The sequence below is a fragment of the Taudactylus pleione genome, unplaced genomic scaffold (assembly GCF_031769625.1).
Source record: "Taudactylus pleione unplaced genomic scaffold, aTauple2 ptg000518l, whole genome shotgun sequence".
NCBI classification, from domain to species: Eukaryota; Metazoa; Chordata; class Amphibia; order Anura; family Myobatrachidae; genus Taudactylus; species Taudactylus pleione.
Window position 1 is genome coordinate 12782250 of NW_028284920.1, and position 17507 is coordinate 12799756.

Sequence of the window (17507 nt, forward strand, 5' to 3'; positions counted from 1 at the left end):
TGCCCTCCATAGTAATGCGCCCTGTATTAGTGCCCCCAATAATCATGCCCCCAGAAGTAGTGCCCTCAGTAGTAATGCCCCTGTAGCACTACCCCCTGTAGCAGTGCCCCCCATAGTAAAAGAAACCCCACAATACTTACCTTTAGCCCTGCTCCCGCGTCCGGCTGGCCGCTCCTCGCAACTAAGGGAAAGATGTCTCTCCCATAGTACACTGCATGGGCCAGAAGACGGAGCTCAAGTGTGAGCTCCAGTCTCCGGCTGGCGCTGCGGGGAGGGAGCCGGGCGCCTGCTGGTCACGAAATCTCAGCCGGCACCCGGCGCCGGGGTTAGGTGTGCCGGAAGAGGCAGAATTGTTTCCGTCTCCCGTTCCGGCATACTTTATCCCCTGCTGGGTGTAGGGGCCCCTTATGTGTAGGGGTCCCGGGACGACCGCCCCTGTCGCCCCCCGTTAATCCAGCCCTGGTTGTCAACAATGCATAGATCCCACCTGGAAACTTGTCCTGTTTATTCCTATAGATTGTAAGTAAGAAGTATCTAAATGTGTATTTAGCTGTAACCCTTTTGCTGCCAGTTGTCTTTTGCTCAGGAAGCTCTACCATAGTGTGTCTGTCACATTCCATTGGCTTTGCTGGAAATAATCTTTTATTATACTTTTATTCTAACCAAGAGAGTTTTGTTTTTGTATTTTTCTTTAGGACAGACTTTTATTTTTGGTACCATATATTAAATCTTTTGAAACCATTAATGTATATCTGAAAATTAATTGAAAGCAATTTTTTTGGTAATTATTCTCTCAAATTAATTAAACATTTTTTTTATTCTGCTACTTCATAAGTTTCAACCGGTATACCAAATATGTAACTGCTATATATTATATAATTATTATATAACTAATAATATAAATTATATATAGTTGGGAGCTAGGGCTCAATATACCCGGATTAGTAGTGTTTTAAAAGCAGGGAGGGTCAGAGTGCCGCACCCACACTCCATGTGCAGTGAAGTTCCCCCTCCCATACCTGATCCTGACGGTGAAAATTTTTCCGATCATTTATTTGGAAAATGACGCATGCGCAAAAGAGAGCAGAGACTCTGGCGCAGTGCGTGTATCACTGAAAGTTTGCCACCACAGGACAAGTATAAATAGGGGATGACAGTGGTCAGTCCTGGTTGCAGGGTGTGTGGAGGCCCCCACCTGGACCCTTGTGTCCAGGGGCGGTTTGGGCCACCGCTGGGCCAGTCCCATTCTCCCTCTGCCGGCCCTGCTCACACTGCCTCCCGACTGAAGCGCTTCTGGGATTTGTGCACACCTAAAGCTGTCACCTGCTCTGAGTAGCAGCTTAGCATTGGTGGAGTCAGTGAATCGAGCTTGTGCTCCATGTACTGGCTAATGTAGGGGGCGATAGGTACAGTGTCCACCCTAACCCAGGGCCGGATTAAGGTCTACATGGGCCTGGAGCTGAAAATGTTCAAGAGCCTATACTGAGAAGGGGAAGAGCTGTGATCGGTGCTGTGTTGGTGTGGTCAAAGTCACCTTGGTTTGTACACCCCCTACACTATGAGACACAATGTCTCCCTAACTACATAGAAATAGAAAAATTGCATAATTTTTTTTAGGGGGAAAACTAGAATAACTATTTATGGCCAGTTAGGCAGCTGGTAATCATGCTGTCATGTTGATGGGCCTATTTTTATGTGGAGGCCTGGAGCTGGAGCTCCATCCGCCCCATTGTTAATCTGGCCCTGCCCTAACCACCTCTCCTGGCCTAGAGAACATACCCTACCCTCAGCCCCAGTGACATATATTACTACCCTGTCTCCAGCAACATACACTGCCCACCCTACTCTCAATCCCAGGGATATACACTATTCACCACACCCTCACCCCCAGCCCCATGGACACACACTGCCCAAAATCCATCCCGGCCCCAGGGACATATATTGCCTTCCATTGGCTATAGAGACATACTCTCCCCATCCTAACATTCCAACCCAGGGGCATACACTATGCATGCAACTGCCCAGCCCCAGGGGTTTGCATTTTTGTCTTGTAGAGATCCTGACACCCCCTTGGGGTCATACGGAACCCAGATTAAGAAACACTGTTTATATGTATAAACAAAGTGTAGAGTTACAGTACAAGCATGTCCACTGAGCGACCGCCGGGTACCATATAAAGAAGCTACCATGCACCAAGGAAGGGGCTTGTGTAGCTGTGCAATCTTGGGTGCATGGCTTCACCTCCCCGGCTGGACCGCCAAAGCCCCCTTGCCCCAGGAACATACATTACTTTCACTGCCCCAGAGACATATACTCGTGACCCTATCCCCCAACCCAGGGACATACACTATTCACCCTAATTTATGGGATCAAAGGCAGTGTGACATTAATAACTTAGAACTGTTTGTAATTATTTTTATAGGGCACAGGGGAGGCGTTGCCTAAACCCTTCAACACATTAACCCCCCTTCAGCCCTAGGGACAAAGACTGCCTGTCCTACCCCCCCAGGCACTAGAGGGAGGGTTAGGCACTAGGGGGAGAATAAGGTTTAGGCACTGGAGGGGGGGGGATAGATTTAGGGGTAGGGAGAGCGTTAGGAATAGGGAGAAGGGGAGGGGTAGGATACTTACCGACAGGTGTCGGTATCTTAACCATGTTGGGTAGCCGGCGTTTGGGTTCTGACTGCCGGTATTCTGAGCGCTGCCATCCCATACCCAACCCCTGGTCAATAATTACCAACTGCAGGGATCTTTAGTGATCATGTCCTGTAACAGTGTAGGAGTCCCACGTTATTCTTCCTGCAGCATTGATAACTATGTGGCCATCAAAATATTATATATCCTTCTGCCAGAGGATAATTATTTTATTTTTAGTTTTTGGGATTTTACAAAATACATAATAACAACAATTATATATCCAATATTTGATATAGAAAGAAAGCCAGAGTATAATTCTAACACTTGTATTCCCAATTTGTATTGAAGTTTAGCAGCTTGTGCCGTTATTTGCTGATAAAATTCTTGTCAGAATATATCATTACAACTGCTGACACATTTCATCTGTTACCACAATCTAGTTCAGCTATATATATAGCTTTATATAGGGATGTGGCACACCTCCATACTAATTAATTACACTGTATCTACTTAATTTATACAACGATCATCTCTGCTCTAGTTGCAAATTAATACTCAATGAATGGAATCAAAAAACATTGCATTACAAAGAGAAGTCATAATTGCATTAAAATCATCAAGCTAATTGTTGTTGGAAGCAAGCTATGAGATGTACTAATTGTCTAATCCGAAAGACAGAATTATGATCAGAGGCAGATGCCACTGACAACCAGCAAAAAGTACTGTACAAAGATAAGTTATTCATTCAATGAATATATCATAACTATAACAGAAAATTGTTTCCAAAAAAGGAGAGATAAAATGATAAACAAATAAGGAATGTATAAGGTATGCTTTGTAGTCCAAGCATCCAGGGGTGCCTTTCTGAGATATAACCATTGAAATCTGGGCCTGATTCAGACCCGGTCGCAAGCGCTGAGCGCTCGCAAACGGGTCGATGGTGGCCCAGAGCGCATGCGCACGACGGAGCCGGCTCTGTCATGCGCATGCGCGAGACCCGTATAGCGAAGGGCAAACCGTCGCACCGGGTCTCGCACCAAAGGGGGCGTGCTGTCGATGTTGAGTGACAGCACGCCCCCTTTGGTGGGCGGGCCGGGGGGGTGGCTGCCCAAACGGAGGCGTTCCCATGTGAACGCCTACCGTTTGGGGCCGGCCCCACTGACATCACACAGCTATGTAGTCACCCACAGCTATGTGAGCGGCCAGGAGGCCGTTCTAAAAAAAAAAAAAAAAAAAAGACCAGCCCTGATTCAGAGCGAGCACTCTGTCAGAACGTCCGGCTCTGAATCAGGGCCTCTGTCCCCACTTCTGTTGGGACTCTTGATCTATTCCACTCCTATCACACAAATCCATTGGATATCTTATGGACTAGGAGATGTTTACTATAAAACTTGTATTATACTTTCAAGTTATCTTTCCCACATATTGCAGATGGCTGGGACACTAGAGAACAAAAACTGCGTAAGTGTATTTGCAAATGATAAAATTATGTATTTGAAAAACAGATTAATGGTATTAGCATCATCAAGACATTGTTAGCAATAAAATTATAAATCACCTTGTTACATCTTTAGGAGCAGGGTGGTTGTCAGGATTCACTGGTTGCATGTGTGTGTGTATATATATATATATATATATATTATATATATATATAGATACACACACCCTGCAACAGGTGGCACTAGGAGACTTAGAGATTAATGAAAAAGACTGTGCTTTAATCTACGTTTCCGCACTCAGGATACACAGTCTTTTTCAGCACAGTCTTTTTCATTAATCTCTTAATCTCTAAATCTCCGAGTGCTACCTGTTGCAGGGTGTATATTGTTGGGGGTGCTGTCCTCCTGGGAAGGCACCGGAGCAAAGTACCCCAAGGTGGGCTGTGAGTGCCGGGTCACAGAGTGGCATATATATATATATATATATATATGAATCCTAGGTACAGTTAATTCTGATTCTTTGAAAAGCTCACCTGATACATGACGATACTACTCATGCAGTGAGTGGTTGTTACACCTTCTGCAGCCCTAGCACATACGGAGTTAAGAACTCTAATCTTTTGCACAGCATTGTGGAAAGCAGCGATCAGTACCGTCTCCCGTGCGCTAATGAGTGCTAACTATCTTGCCACTTCTTGATTATTAGTTTTATCACCGGACCTTACAGGGTGTGTGCTCAGTGGTGTCATTGGATCAGTTCATAACATCTATCCAGGAGGGGGACTGCTAATTATCAAGCTAGTTGTTCACATTCATATGGACCCCTCACTGTCCAGCTACAAGTTATACTGGACCCACATTGCACTCACTGCTTACAGGATACTAGTGTCTCCTAAGAGGTGGACCACCTGATCGAATTATCTATGTCTGGATGTTGAATGCTTTAATGGAACAACTAAAGACACAAGTTTCCAATGGACATTTGATCGCTGAGGTTACTACCATATATTTTAAACAGGATAAGGTACCTATTCTGCCCCACTAATTCATACTCCCCAGCTGCTGACGTTTTATTATCAGCACAGCACTTTATATTGACTTTTATTATGTGCTTCTTTTTTTTTACTGCAATTAGTTATTTCAGCTGTAACACTTTTTGCTACATTTGCTACTTTTGAATCATATGTTTGCAGTTGATTGGTGAATATGGCCACATTGTTTTTTTTTAACTACATTGTAGTAAGTTATCTTATAGTGAGATCATTTCGTATTGGTAATAAATAATTGAGTTTCTAACTCCAGACATTTCTCATATTTACCAAGCACATCACTGCCAGCGCTGACTGTATGTCTCTTACATCTAATTCTCTCCAGTTAATCCTTGGGTATGGTTAATCCACAGTATATAGTATCCATTTCTAAAATGCTAGTAATTATGGAAATCCGCCGGTTTATTCAAATTAGTTGACCAAATTTTGTTCCCACTACATCGAAAAGTCTCCAAAAAGTATTCTAAGTGTTCAGTGAATTTTAAATAAAAAGTTTACAATTTAAGTGAAACAATATCAAGTGCACTGAGAGCCCCATTCCAAATGATAAACAGAAATCAATGTAATGTCTACAGGACACTGGCAGGTTCCCCAAATGTACTTTGCATGATATATACTCATGTAACCTTTAGCAAGGCCCACGGAGGACCTGATGCCCATGGCCATCCCCAGTATTTGCAAATAAATGGTGGTGTCAAATAATAAAAATAATTATGTGTGGAAATAAAATGGAATCAAGGATAAAGAGAAGTTTGGCACATTCAGCATCAACTCCAGCTCCTTGAAGGATGGAATGTACAATGCTTATCAATATAATATAGGAAAGGCATATACTGTATCTGGGTTGTAGGATGTAGGAAATGTGTCCAGTGGTTGTAATTATTGATTCTATCATCAGCTCTAACAGCAAATATCAGCATGACCTGCTAAAGTGCAAATCCAATGCACCCTGGATTATACATTTTGGAATTAACCTCTAGAACAAGAATAGATCATTTTTGTTGGCCACTTCTTTAGTTATGAGGTGTAACTCTAGCGCTGCAAATTAAGCAGTGGCAGGACTCCTTGTGTCCAGCTATTATTATCCTTTATTTATTTGGCGCCACAAGTGTTCCGCAGCGCTTTACATAGTACATAGAACTAATAGGTGAACAAGAAACAAGTAACTTACAGTACATTATAGTGCAGGACAAGGACACTATTTATATACATTGCTGCAATAGCGATTAAAGCACTCACAATAAGCAGCAGGGAGTTGGCAGTCATGTGTTAGGTGCCCTTATGGGGAGTAAGGAGTAGAAGAAAATGTAAAGAGGAGCACATGAGGGAAGAGGTCCCTGCTCGTGAGAGCTTACATTCTAAAGGGGAGGGGCAGACAGACAGGCGTGACACAGAAGGGAAAGATAGGGAGGAAAGAGCATGAGGTGGGTTAGGATGAGAGCTGGAAGGCCTTGATGAAGTAGTGGGTCTTGAGAGCCCACTTGAAGATTTGTAAAGAGGTGGAGAGGCTGATAGGGAGAGCGTTCCAAAGGTAGGGAGCAGCACGGGCAAAATCTTGGATGCGGGAGTGGTAGGAAGTAATCAAGCTATGAAGATACTATAACACATAAATCCTGATAATATGCTTTTATGATAAAATAGGCTTGAGATGTAAAGTCACTATGACATGTATAGGCCTATAGAATATGGCATGTTTGAATCAGGCCCTAAATCAGGGTATTGTAGTAATAATAGGTGGTATTATGAGGCAACATGACTTTTACTGACATTCCTATCATTGGCTGAAATAATATTACACAATGCACCGTTGCGTTCCAATATCAAAAAGCAGGAGTGGGCAATGCGCAGGTTAGTATTTGCCGACTCCCCTGCAATGGCCGGGAAGGTCCCGAAAATTGGGTGGCACTCGTGGCCTCCCGCAGGAGAGTGCAAGCCTCCAGGACTGGTCTCCACCCCTGCAGCCCCTTCTTCCCGCACTTACATCTCAAAAGTGGGCAGTCCAGAGGGGTCTGATGATGCGATACATGCTGAAACGTGTAACCGTAGCCCTGCTCCCTGCTTTACTTTGCCGTAAATCTGGGCATTTTATAGAAGGGGCGGGACCACTTTGACGTGATCGCGCCGCCACACTCCTGTACATTAACTATTAATATGTCCAAATGTATTCACCTAGCAGATAACTAGGTATATTATAGGGGTGATAAATGACCCTCAGACACTTCAGGTTTAAAACTGCTCATTGGAAGTACATCCACACCGCCCATTACTTGTGTGCAATATATTGTATTAATACCCTGATCATTTTAAACTGTAACTGTTATGGATTATTTGCTGACAAGTAGACCTCTGTCTGTTTCATCTGACTTCAGATTTTTTTATATAGTTCTTTATATAATTTACAGTCCCAGCCTTAGCTTTTTTTTTGGTTGATGGAGTTGGAAACAGAGACTTCAGCACAGACTGAGGCCCAAGAGAGCTGACGCTGGAATTCATCAGCTTGTTTTTGTCTGGTGCTATCTTTGTATTGTAATGTCTGGCTGCTCAGCTAGAACCTTACTTTGCTCACAGGGCCAAGAAAAATAGTACATACTGTATTATCTGTAATGGGTTGTCGATGACCCTCATATCGTTTTTTCATTGTCAGACACAGCTGTCCCACATCTTCAGATTGTCCTATAGGAATTGTGGCAATAGTCATTGACTGTGATAATTAAAATAGACATTAAACTAAAAAGAGAGCTATCTATGGTGATTTGAATGTTTTGAATATCGTTAGTATTTTCAGACTACCTGACGAAGTGACTTTTTAAATTTTATTTAGATTTTCCTTTTGAGACTTTCATTCGATGTGCAAAGCAAAGCAAGAACGCGTGCACTACTGAGTAAGTCCTTTATCAGAAAAATTATTTTAAAAGTTACAAAAAACGTATGTAATTACAAAATTATACAGTATAAGCAGTGGCGTATCTATAATGGGAGGCCCCGCACCGCGCACACTGCACCCATATTGTTTTAGACTTACCTGTCCGTGGTCCCATGTCGGGTGTCTGCGCTGCTCAGAACACCGGAAAATGGCCGCTGCGGCCATTTTCCGGAGTTCTGCGCATGCGCAGTAGACTCTGGGCACACTCTACTGCCCGGAGTCTACTAAGGCTCCGGTGGCCGGCTAGCTGTGTCAGTCAACTGCCGGCCACCGGGGAGAGAGGAGAGGGCCCCGCACAGGGAGCGCACACGGGCCCTCTCCTTACTTAAGACGCCCCTGTATAAGGTAATATGCACTCATTTACAGTACAAGGGAACTGATAGAGCTTAAAACTTCTTCAAGGCTAAATGACCAGCAAATTCAGTTCTACAGATTTTTGGTAGTTTTAAAGGTAAACAGGAGGTAATAAAGGCCAGCACAGTGGCGTAATTATAGAGGTGCATAAGGCGTGGAAAGTAGGAGCCCTTGACAATGGAAATGCCAAGTTACCCCAATCTTTGAGTCTCTGAGTTCAGAAGAACATTGCGAGCAGAGAGCAAGACCAAGGAAGCAAGAAAAGCATTGCTAGGTCGCTGCCTAAAGTTTGCTATAAGGTTATAACAATGCACTTATCCACCCATGGTGCAGCTCTAGGGTTTTGGATCTCTCTCTCTCTCTCTCTCCCTCTCCCATCATCTTTTAGACTACTCTCTTGTTGTCTTGCCACATTCTGGGAGGATCAATACCAGCAGCATCTCCTACCCTCTTGCAAAAGTGGGGCTGCCACTACTGGTCCGGTCGGCCCGGGTCACAGCGTCTGGCATTAGATTTGGCATGCGCATAACACCGGCTTCTAGGGACTGCATTGTCTGGAGCCACTAGAAGCCATGTTGGGCTGCCCGAAAAGCAGAGCAGCGGCTTTCACTGGTAGGTTCTCTCTGCTAATCTCAGCCCAGTTTGGCAGTGCCAGGCAGTGAAAACACCTCCCCTTGGGGCTGCCTGTCCTTTGTGTGACTGACAGGTAGCGCTTCCAATACAAACCACTGCCAGTCACAAGTGTAGCCAGTACAGTCACAAACTGCAGCTGGCTCACTGAAGTGGCAAATTTTACTGAGGGGGGCAGGCTGCAGCCCCTAGGTAAAATCCGCCACTGGTCAATACTGTGAATACTATTTCAGTATTGCCCCTTTTATCCTGAAATGGCCTCACTTCTATGCTCTTGCCAGGGCCGAAACTAGGATCCTGTCACTCAGGGCAAGGCCATAATTTGGCGCCCCCCCAAAAAAATACAACATAGAGGATGAAAAGGGTGTGTGGTTTTGTGACACAGTGATGCCCCTTATAACACATTATGCCACACATTAATGTCCCTTAACACATTATGCCACAACACATTATGCAACATAGTAATGCCCCTTACAACACATTCTGCCACAGTAATGCCCCTTATACATTAAGCCACAGTAATGCCCATTATTCATTAAGCCACAGTAATGCCCCTTATACATTTATGCCACAGTAATGCTCCATCTACATTATGCCACAGTAATGCTCCATATACATTATGCCACAGTAATGCCCCTTACACATTATGCCACAGTAAGGCTTAGTAATGCTCCATATACATTATGCCCACAGTAATGCCCCTTACACATTATGCCACAGTAAGGCCCCTTACAGATTATGCCACAGTAAGGCCTCTTTTACATTAAGCCACAGTAAGGCTCCATCTCCCTTTTCTTGCCTGCCAGGGCCATGCGGTGGGTGAGCTCATGGTGGCGTGGGACAGGGCTGCCACATGCTGGGGAACTGTCAGTACTGCCGTCATTGTAATGTGGTGCTGCTCGCAAACCAATTGGAGCTCGCGGACCGGCAGCCTCTGCTGATAGGCTGCCAGTAAGCGAGCACTGATTGGCTTGCAACCAGCACTACATTATACTGACGGTGTCCCTGTGCCTCTCAAGGCCGGGATGCGGCTCCAAACCCACAAGAGCAGCAACCTAGCCACCAGGCAGCCTCTCCCCGGTACCCCCTCACGTCCGACACCTGGGTCACGTGCCCCTTTAGCCCCCCCTAGTTGCGGCCTTGCTCATGCACTAGCCCTTACTTTTGTTGTCCACTAACAAATGCACTGTAAGAAATCAATTACGTTTTCTCCAAAGTACCCAAAATTCCTGAACTGTGATTGGCTGCCACAATGCTTAGGAAATGCAAGTGTATCCCATGACCACGTTTCACATGCATATTGAATTATCATCCACTGAGCACCTCACACTGCTTATGGCAAAGCCAGAGACAATCTTACCTCTGCTGTAGAGCCCCCAAACTACTCACCTGGATAATTTTATCTCAGGCATATTATATTAGATTGACAGTTTTAATACTTTTAGAATAATGTGTAAGCCTAATTTTGTGTCATTTAAATTGTAGGCAGAGGCTTATATATCAATTAATTAACAAATGTACATGTTCTGATTGTTACAGTATATAAATATAATAGTGAACAATTTGAATTAATATTGTCTGTATATATTTATTAATACTTAATCAATATTTATCAGTAAACAAATAATTAATATGGTCAGGCAATACAAAAAAGTGTCCAGTGTCAGATGCGTTCAGTTAATTATATCTATATATTTTTATATTTACAGCATTGCCACAGAAAATGGTAAACAATGTATTGAGCTTCCAACTACCCACATCCCTGAGTTGAAGATACTACACACCATTGTGGTTGCAGATGGCCCAGTTGACACATCATTGCGTCATGTTACCACAGAGACCGATATTGATACTACTGCAGAACTGTTACCCTCTGGGGGAACCCAGAGTCACCATCATGCCATGAGAACTACAGTCAGTGAGTCTTCTCCACAACCCAGACTCACTGTGTGTCCTACAACGTTTAATGATAACATCATTGAGAGCTCCTCTCCAAATAAACATCTTCAAGGGAAACCTACAGCAAGTACTATTCAGCCATTTTGTTTTGGGATATCCTCCGGTAACCAGAAAAAAAAATCAATTTCTCTAATTGTTCAAAAAGGATCTAAGTTTGTCACATCCGAAGATGGCCATTTCATAATGAAGGAATCTGTCATAGGAGAAATGGAAACGTCCACATCTCGAAACCTGAAACCTACTTTTGTGGACTCTCAGAAGATTGACTTTTCAAATCAACCTTCTGAAATAAAATCTATAGCTATGAAAGAACCAAATCGGGAAATATTTAATCAACCAAACAGAATGCAGTCAACAGCCAGTAAAATGCCAAAGGGCCCATTGGACATTGGTGAATCAGCACCTCCAGCCAGTGTCACGACTGATCTCTACAGCGACATAAATTATACATCTATGACTCTAAAGGCTGATGTTGATGAAAAGTTTGAAGGGTACTTGTCAGACCTCTTTCAAAACATGGGTGATGATTGTTATACCAATTTAGGCCTACCTGAAGAAAAAAAGATTTTGCTGCTTAAATACACGGAACAGCAAGTTTTCCACAGCAATATAAACTTATATAATGGGCAGGATTTTGATGATAAGGAAAAAGAGATTAAATCAGTAATGGAACAACCAAATGATTCTTCCATTATGCCTATGGTAGGGCATATTCTCAGCACTACCGAACCACAAAGGAAACTACCTGGAATGGAATTTATATCTGAAAATAGATGCCCGATTGGATCCACTGAAACCATGCAATATCCAGACACATGTCATGGAAAAGTCAACAATAAAAGAGCTGTTCTCATGAGAGCAGAACATCCAAATGGTCCATTGGGCCAGTTTATAACCGTCTCTCCAGGGTTTATGTATCCCTCTACATCATATGAAAGTTGTGTGACCAGTGACATCACTCAAAGCTGTGTTAAGACAACAACACAAAATTATAGTCATGTTGCTGTGGATCATAAAAATAGCTCTGTAGACCTTAGAAATGTTGATATTAACCAGCAGGTTGATGGACTTTGTGCAAACGTAAATCAGCCTGAAGACAAGACATGTTTTAAAGATAAAGAACAAGAGAGCCATATTTGTTTTAACAATGTAAATAACAAGAAAGAACAGGAGATAAACACTGGGAATAATAGTTTTAATTTAACTGACCAGAAAACATGCTCTAAAGCAAATGATGATAGGTTTAAAGCGAGTATGATAGCAGACCTCAGAAGTATTAAAAAAAATCTATTCAATCAAGGTGAACCCACTTCTCCAGATTGTGAGACTAACAAGGCTGGAGACGTTACTCTTTTAAGTTCATCTAAGACATTATCACATGATAGCAATGTTAACAGAAGCAAACTGGCCAATCAGCTTACTCCAGTAGAATGTTCTCCTGAAGAAATGCTGCCATCTTCATTTAAAGACACTGAGGAATATGCCCACATTTACTCTAATAATGCTGATGATAACGTAGGGCACATTGGTGGTAACAAGACAGACAATAAAGTGAGAGATGAAAAGACAAGGATGCTGTTTTTTCCATTTAGCATGGATTCAGACACATACCACGCCAAAATGCAGAAAGAATTGCCTGATAGGAGAGTTACATGTGTATGTGGGAATGTATTCCAGAATAATGTGAATGGCACTACAGACCTTTCTGAGGACAGACGTGTCAGACAATCACATTTTGCGGTAGCAGAACTAAGCAGTAGTCCATCCCAACAGTGCACAAATACTTCTTCAGGACCCTATTCCGTTTTTACAGAATCTAGGGAAGAAAGAAGTGACATGACATTACACAACTATATCAAGACATTCCAACAGGAAGATATTGATCCGGATGCCAACAAATTGGTTGATGATCTTTTTAAAAAAATAGAACCTCCTGACGGACACTTGATCCAGGTTTCCCTAAATTCTGTGAATAGTGTTGCTATGCAACATGTGGATCATGAGAATGACATTACATTAAAAGAAGAACAAATAACCAATTCAGTGTCTTCACATAACAAAATGTCAGAGATATGGGAAATGAAATTGCTGAAAGAAAACTCAGAAAATAATGTAACATATGGCATTGCTTTACACACAGAGTCTAGTCAAGGCAACAAAGATTCCATTACAAGCTCTGAACAGACAGGTAATGGAAACCAATTAATCATCAACGCAGAATTTGAATGTATCACTCCTGATCAAAATGACAGCATAAAATCTTTTGGTAATCCAGTCCATCAGTACATATCATCCTATTCTGATCCATCCGATCTGTGCACAACCACCTCTCCTGATCCAGCCTACCACTGTACACCTAATTGTTCTGATCCATCCTGCCTGTGCACAATAACTTCAGATCCACCCTACCAGTCTATAACCACCTCTCCTGATCCACCCTACCAGTGTACAACCACCTCTCCTGATCCACCCTACCAGTCTACAACAACCTCTCCTGATCCACCCTACCAGTGTACAACCACCTTTCCTGATCCACCCTACCAGTATAAAACCACCTCTCCTGATCCACTCTACCAGTCTACAACCACCTCTCCTGATCCATCCTACCAGTGTACAACCACCTCTCCTGATCCATCATACCAATGTACAACCACCTCTCCTGATCTATCCTACCAGTGTACAACCACCTCTCCTGAACCACCCTACCAGTGCACAACCACCTTTCCTGATCCACCCTACCATTCTACAACCACCTCTCCTGATTCATCCTACCAGTGTACAACCACCTCTCCTGATCCATCCTACCAATGTACAACCACCTCTCCTGATCTATCCTATCAGTGTACAACCACCTCTCCTGATCCACCCTACCAGTCTACAACCACCTCTCCTGATCCATCCTACCAATGTACAACCACCTCTCCTGATCTATCCTACCAGTATAAAACCACCTCTCCTGATCCACTCTACCAGTCTACAACCACCTCTCCTGATCCATCCTACCAGTGTACAACCACCTCTCCTGATCCATCATACCAATGTACAACCACCTCTCCTGATCTATCCTACCAGTGTACAACCACCTCTCCTGAACCACCCTACCAGTGTACAACCACCTCTCCTGATCCACCCTACCAGAATAAAGCCACGTCTCCTGATCCACCCTACCAGTCTACAACCACCTCTCCTGATCCATCCTACCAGTGTACAACCACCTCTCCTGACCCATCCTACCAATGTACAACCACCTCTCCTGATCTATCCTACCAGTGTACAACCACCTCTCCTGATCCACCCTACCAGTGCACAACCAACTGTTCTGATACACACTACCAGTTCACAACCACATCTCCTGATCCAGCCTACCACTGCACACCCAAATGTTCTGATCCATCCTGCCTGAGCACAATAACTTCTGATCCACCCTACCAGTCTACAACCACCTCTCCTGATCCACCCTACCAGTCTACAGCCACTTCTCGTGATCCACCCTACCAGTCTACAACTACCTTTCCTGATCCACCCTACCAGTCTACAACTACCTCTCCTGATTCACCCTACCAGTGTACAACCACTTCTCCTGCTCCATTCTACCAGTGTACAACCACCTCTCCTGATCTACCCTACCAGTGCACAACCAACTGTTCTGATCCACCTTACCAGTTTACAACCAACTGTTCTGATACACACTACCAGTGCACAACCAACTATTCTGATCCATCCTGCCTGTGCACAATAAATTCTGATCCACCATACCAGTATAAACCCACCTCTCCTTATCTATCTTACCAGTGTACAACCACCACTCCTGATCCATCCTACCAGTGTACAATCACCTCCCCAGATCCACCCTATCATGATAAAAGCACATCCACCTTTTATGATTCATCCTACCAGTATACACTCACTATTCCTAATCCATCCTACCAGTGCAAAACCACCTCTCCTGATTTATCCTACCAGTGCACAATGACCTCTCCTGATTCATCCTACCAGTGCACAACCACCTCTTTTGATCCATCTTACCAGTGCAGAACCATCTCTCCTGATCCATCTTACCAGTGCACAACCAATTATTCTGATCTGCCCTACCACTGCACAACCACCTCCCCTGTTCCATCTTACCAGTGCACAACCACCTCCCCTGATCCATCTTACCAGTGCACAACCATCTCTACAGATCTTTCCTACCACAGCACAGCCACCTCTGCTGACTTTTCCTACCAGTGCACAGACCCCTCTCCAGATCCAACCTATCAGAACATAACCATCACTCCTGATTCAAATTGCCAGTGCGCTACCACCACTCCAGCCATTATTCCTGATCCATGCTACCAGAGAATAATCAGCTCTTCTGATCTATTCAGCCAATGCCCCACAACTTTCCCAGCTGCTCAGTTAAATTCTATAGTAAATGAGACCTGTGGGATAGGTCACATGGTTCTGCGGAGATCAGTCAGGGTACCAATACAAGATGAATATGGAAATATGATCAAACAGAATGAACATTATTTCCTGGAAGAATTGAGGAAAATATTCCTAGACCAACAAGGCAAAGGCCTCACACTTGTAGATTCTGGAATTGTCTTAACAAAAACAGTGAATCATTTGGAAAAGAACATTACCCTAGTCACACTGGTTAGTAGCCTTAATGATTATCTTTTTAAATAAATAGTTCAGTTATGTCTATGTATATATGTATAAATATAATATATATATATATATATATATATATATATAAAATCTTCAAAACACTTAGTAAATATGATTTTTTTAAACATTGCCGAAAATAAGAATTTAATTAAAAACAATACATGGTGTTAAATGTAGTTGTTGATAATATATATTATACTTTGCCTCAGTTGGATAGCTGATCTGCAGGTGTGCTTTGCTGAACACAAAAGTCACCTTCTTTTCCTGTCCAATCATCTGTGGTTTCAAACATCTTTATTAAAAAATAATCACTCTCCCATACACACTCATTAACCATTGTATTGCTCACCTAAATCTTGGGGATAGGTTATCCTCTACATTTGTAGTTATTTATTATTTATATGGCGCTGCCAGGGTTCCACAGTGCCTTATAAAGTACACAGCGACTTACAGTACAAGGCACTGCAGTACAAGGACGTGCTTTATCAATATTGCTGCATTAACGGTCATAATACTCAAATAAGTAGCAGAGCGACAGAAACCAAGGGTTAGGTGCCGTTGTAGGGAGTATGGAATCGATGAGTATAAGTAAGGGAAGGAAAAGCACATGAGGGAATAAGGCCCTGCTTGCTTGTGAGAGCTTACATTCTAAAGGGGTTCTACAAGCAACAGCATATCCAAACAATTACCTACTATGGTGATACGTGGTCAGCCTGGCATAGCCTAGTGCTGGTAGTGAGTTTTGCTGTCCATCCCACCAATTGTATTGCTATCAGCCTAGGCAATAAGGACATTCCATGTGTTTAACTATCATCATCATCAGCACGTACCTTACCCCAGGGGTAGAGCAGCAGGAACAGATACTCCTCTAGACAGGCACATTTGCAGCTGTCTCTATCTCCACATACTGTAGGTAGCATGCTATGTGAAACGTCCTTACTGTAGTTCACCTACACCATGGATCCCAGACTTTCATAATCAATGGTGCCCTTAAACCCTCAGCATTTTTTTCACAACACCCCTAGACCAAGGAGGATATTCCATTAGCAGAGATGTTCCATCCATTGGAAAATGATTAATATCCAAATCATACTTGCCAACTCTCCCTCATTGTCAGGGAGACTCCCTGAAATAGTAGCAATCTCCTTGTCTCCCTGAAGAGTCTAGCAATCTCCCTAATTTCATCCTTACCCCTATTATGAAGCTGTTATATTAAGAAACAGAGTTATATACATAAATATGGGATCATTAGTGTCATTTCCTTGCATTGGTTGGTATAAGGCACAATGGTCCCTATGAAGTTCTGAAAAGTATTAGTGTGTTTTCATCAACAAACAGATCTTACTAACTGCTTTTGAGCTGGGTTTATTTGGATGTAAGTCAGGTTTAGGACACGCCTCTCAGATTTATCAGTACACGCCCACTGTAACACGCGCTCATAGGTGCTGCTTTCACAATCTCCCTGAAATGCTTTTTCAAAAGTAGCCAAGTATGATCCAAATATTGTACTTACCTACCATCCTTGGGGTCAGTCATACAAATAGGATGGGAGGACAAAGGGACACATACAGTACATAGGAGACAAGGGCACACATACAGGTTGGAGTCAGAGAGATAACATACAGATGGTGACAGATGCTGAGACACAGGCAGACTGAATGTAATACACACTTTGGTCTGAGTACCTCCATATACAAGTAACTTGTTTAGGTCATCTGTGTCTAAATTTAAATGTCAGTGGGGGTGATTCAGTAGTGGACGGAATTGCAAAGCCGCACACATACAGCTTTGCAATTCTGTCCTTGCAATTATGTTAATGCAGCAGGAGACGTCACGCCTCATGCATGTATTACTTATCCGTGC

The 17507-nt window shown here is 43.2% G+C and overlaps 1 protein-coding gene across 1 annotated transcript in view; it reads left to right on the forward strand.

Moving 5' to 3' along the window:
• The window catches only part of LOC148501513 (uncharacterized), a 111093-nt gene that overhangs the window by 57873 nt on the left and 35713 nt on the right, over positions 1 to 17507 (forward strand). The window contains exons 2-4 of the mRNA XM_088450445.1: positions 7947 to 8007; positions 10742 to 11681; positions 12138 to 15629. Coding sequence (XP_088306571.1) covers positions 7947 to 8007; positions 10742 to 11681; positions 12138 to 15629 — 4493 coding nt within the window. The remainder of the gene's footprint in view (positions 1 to 7946; positions 8008 to 10741; positions 11682 to 12137; positions 15630 to 17507) is intronic.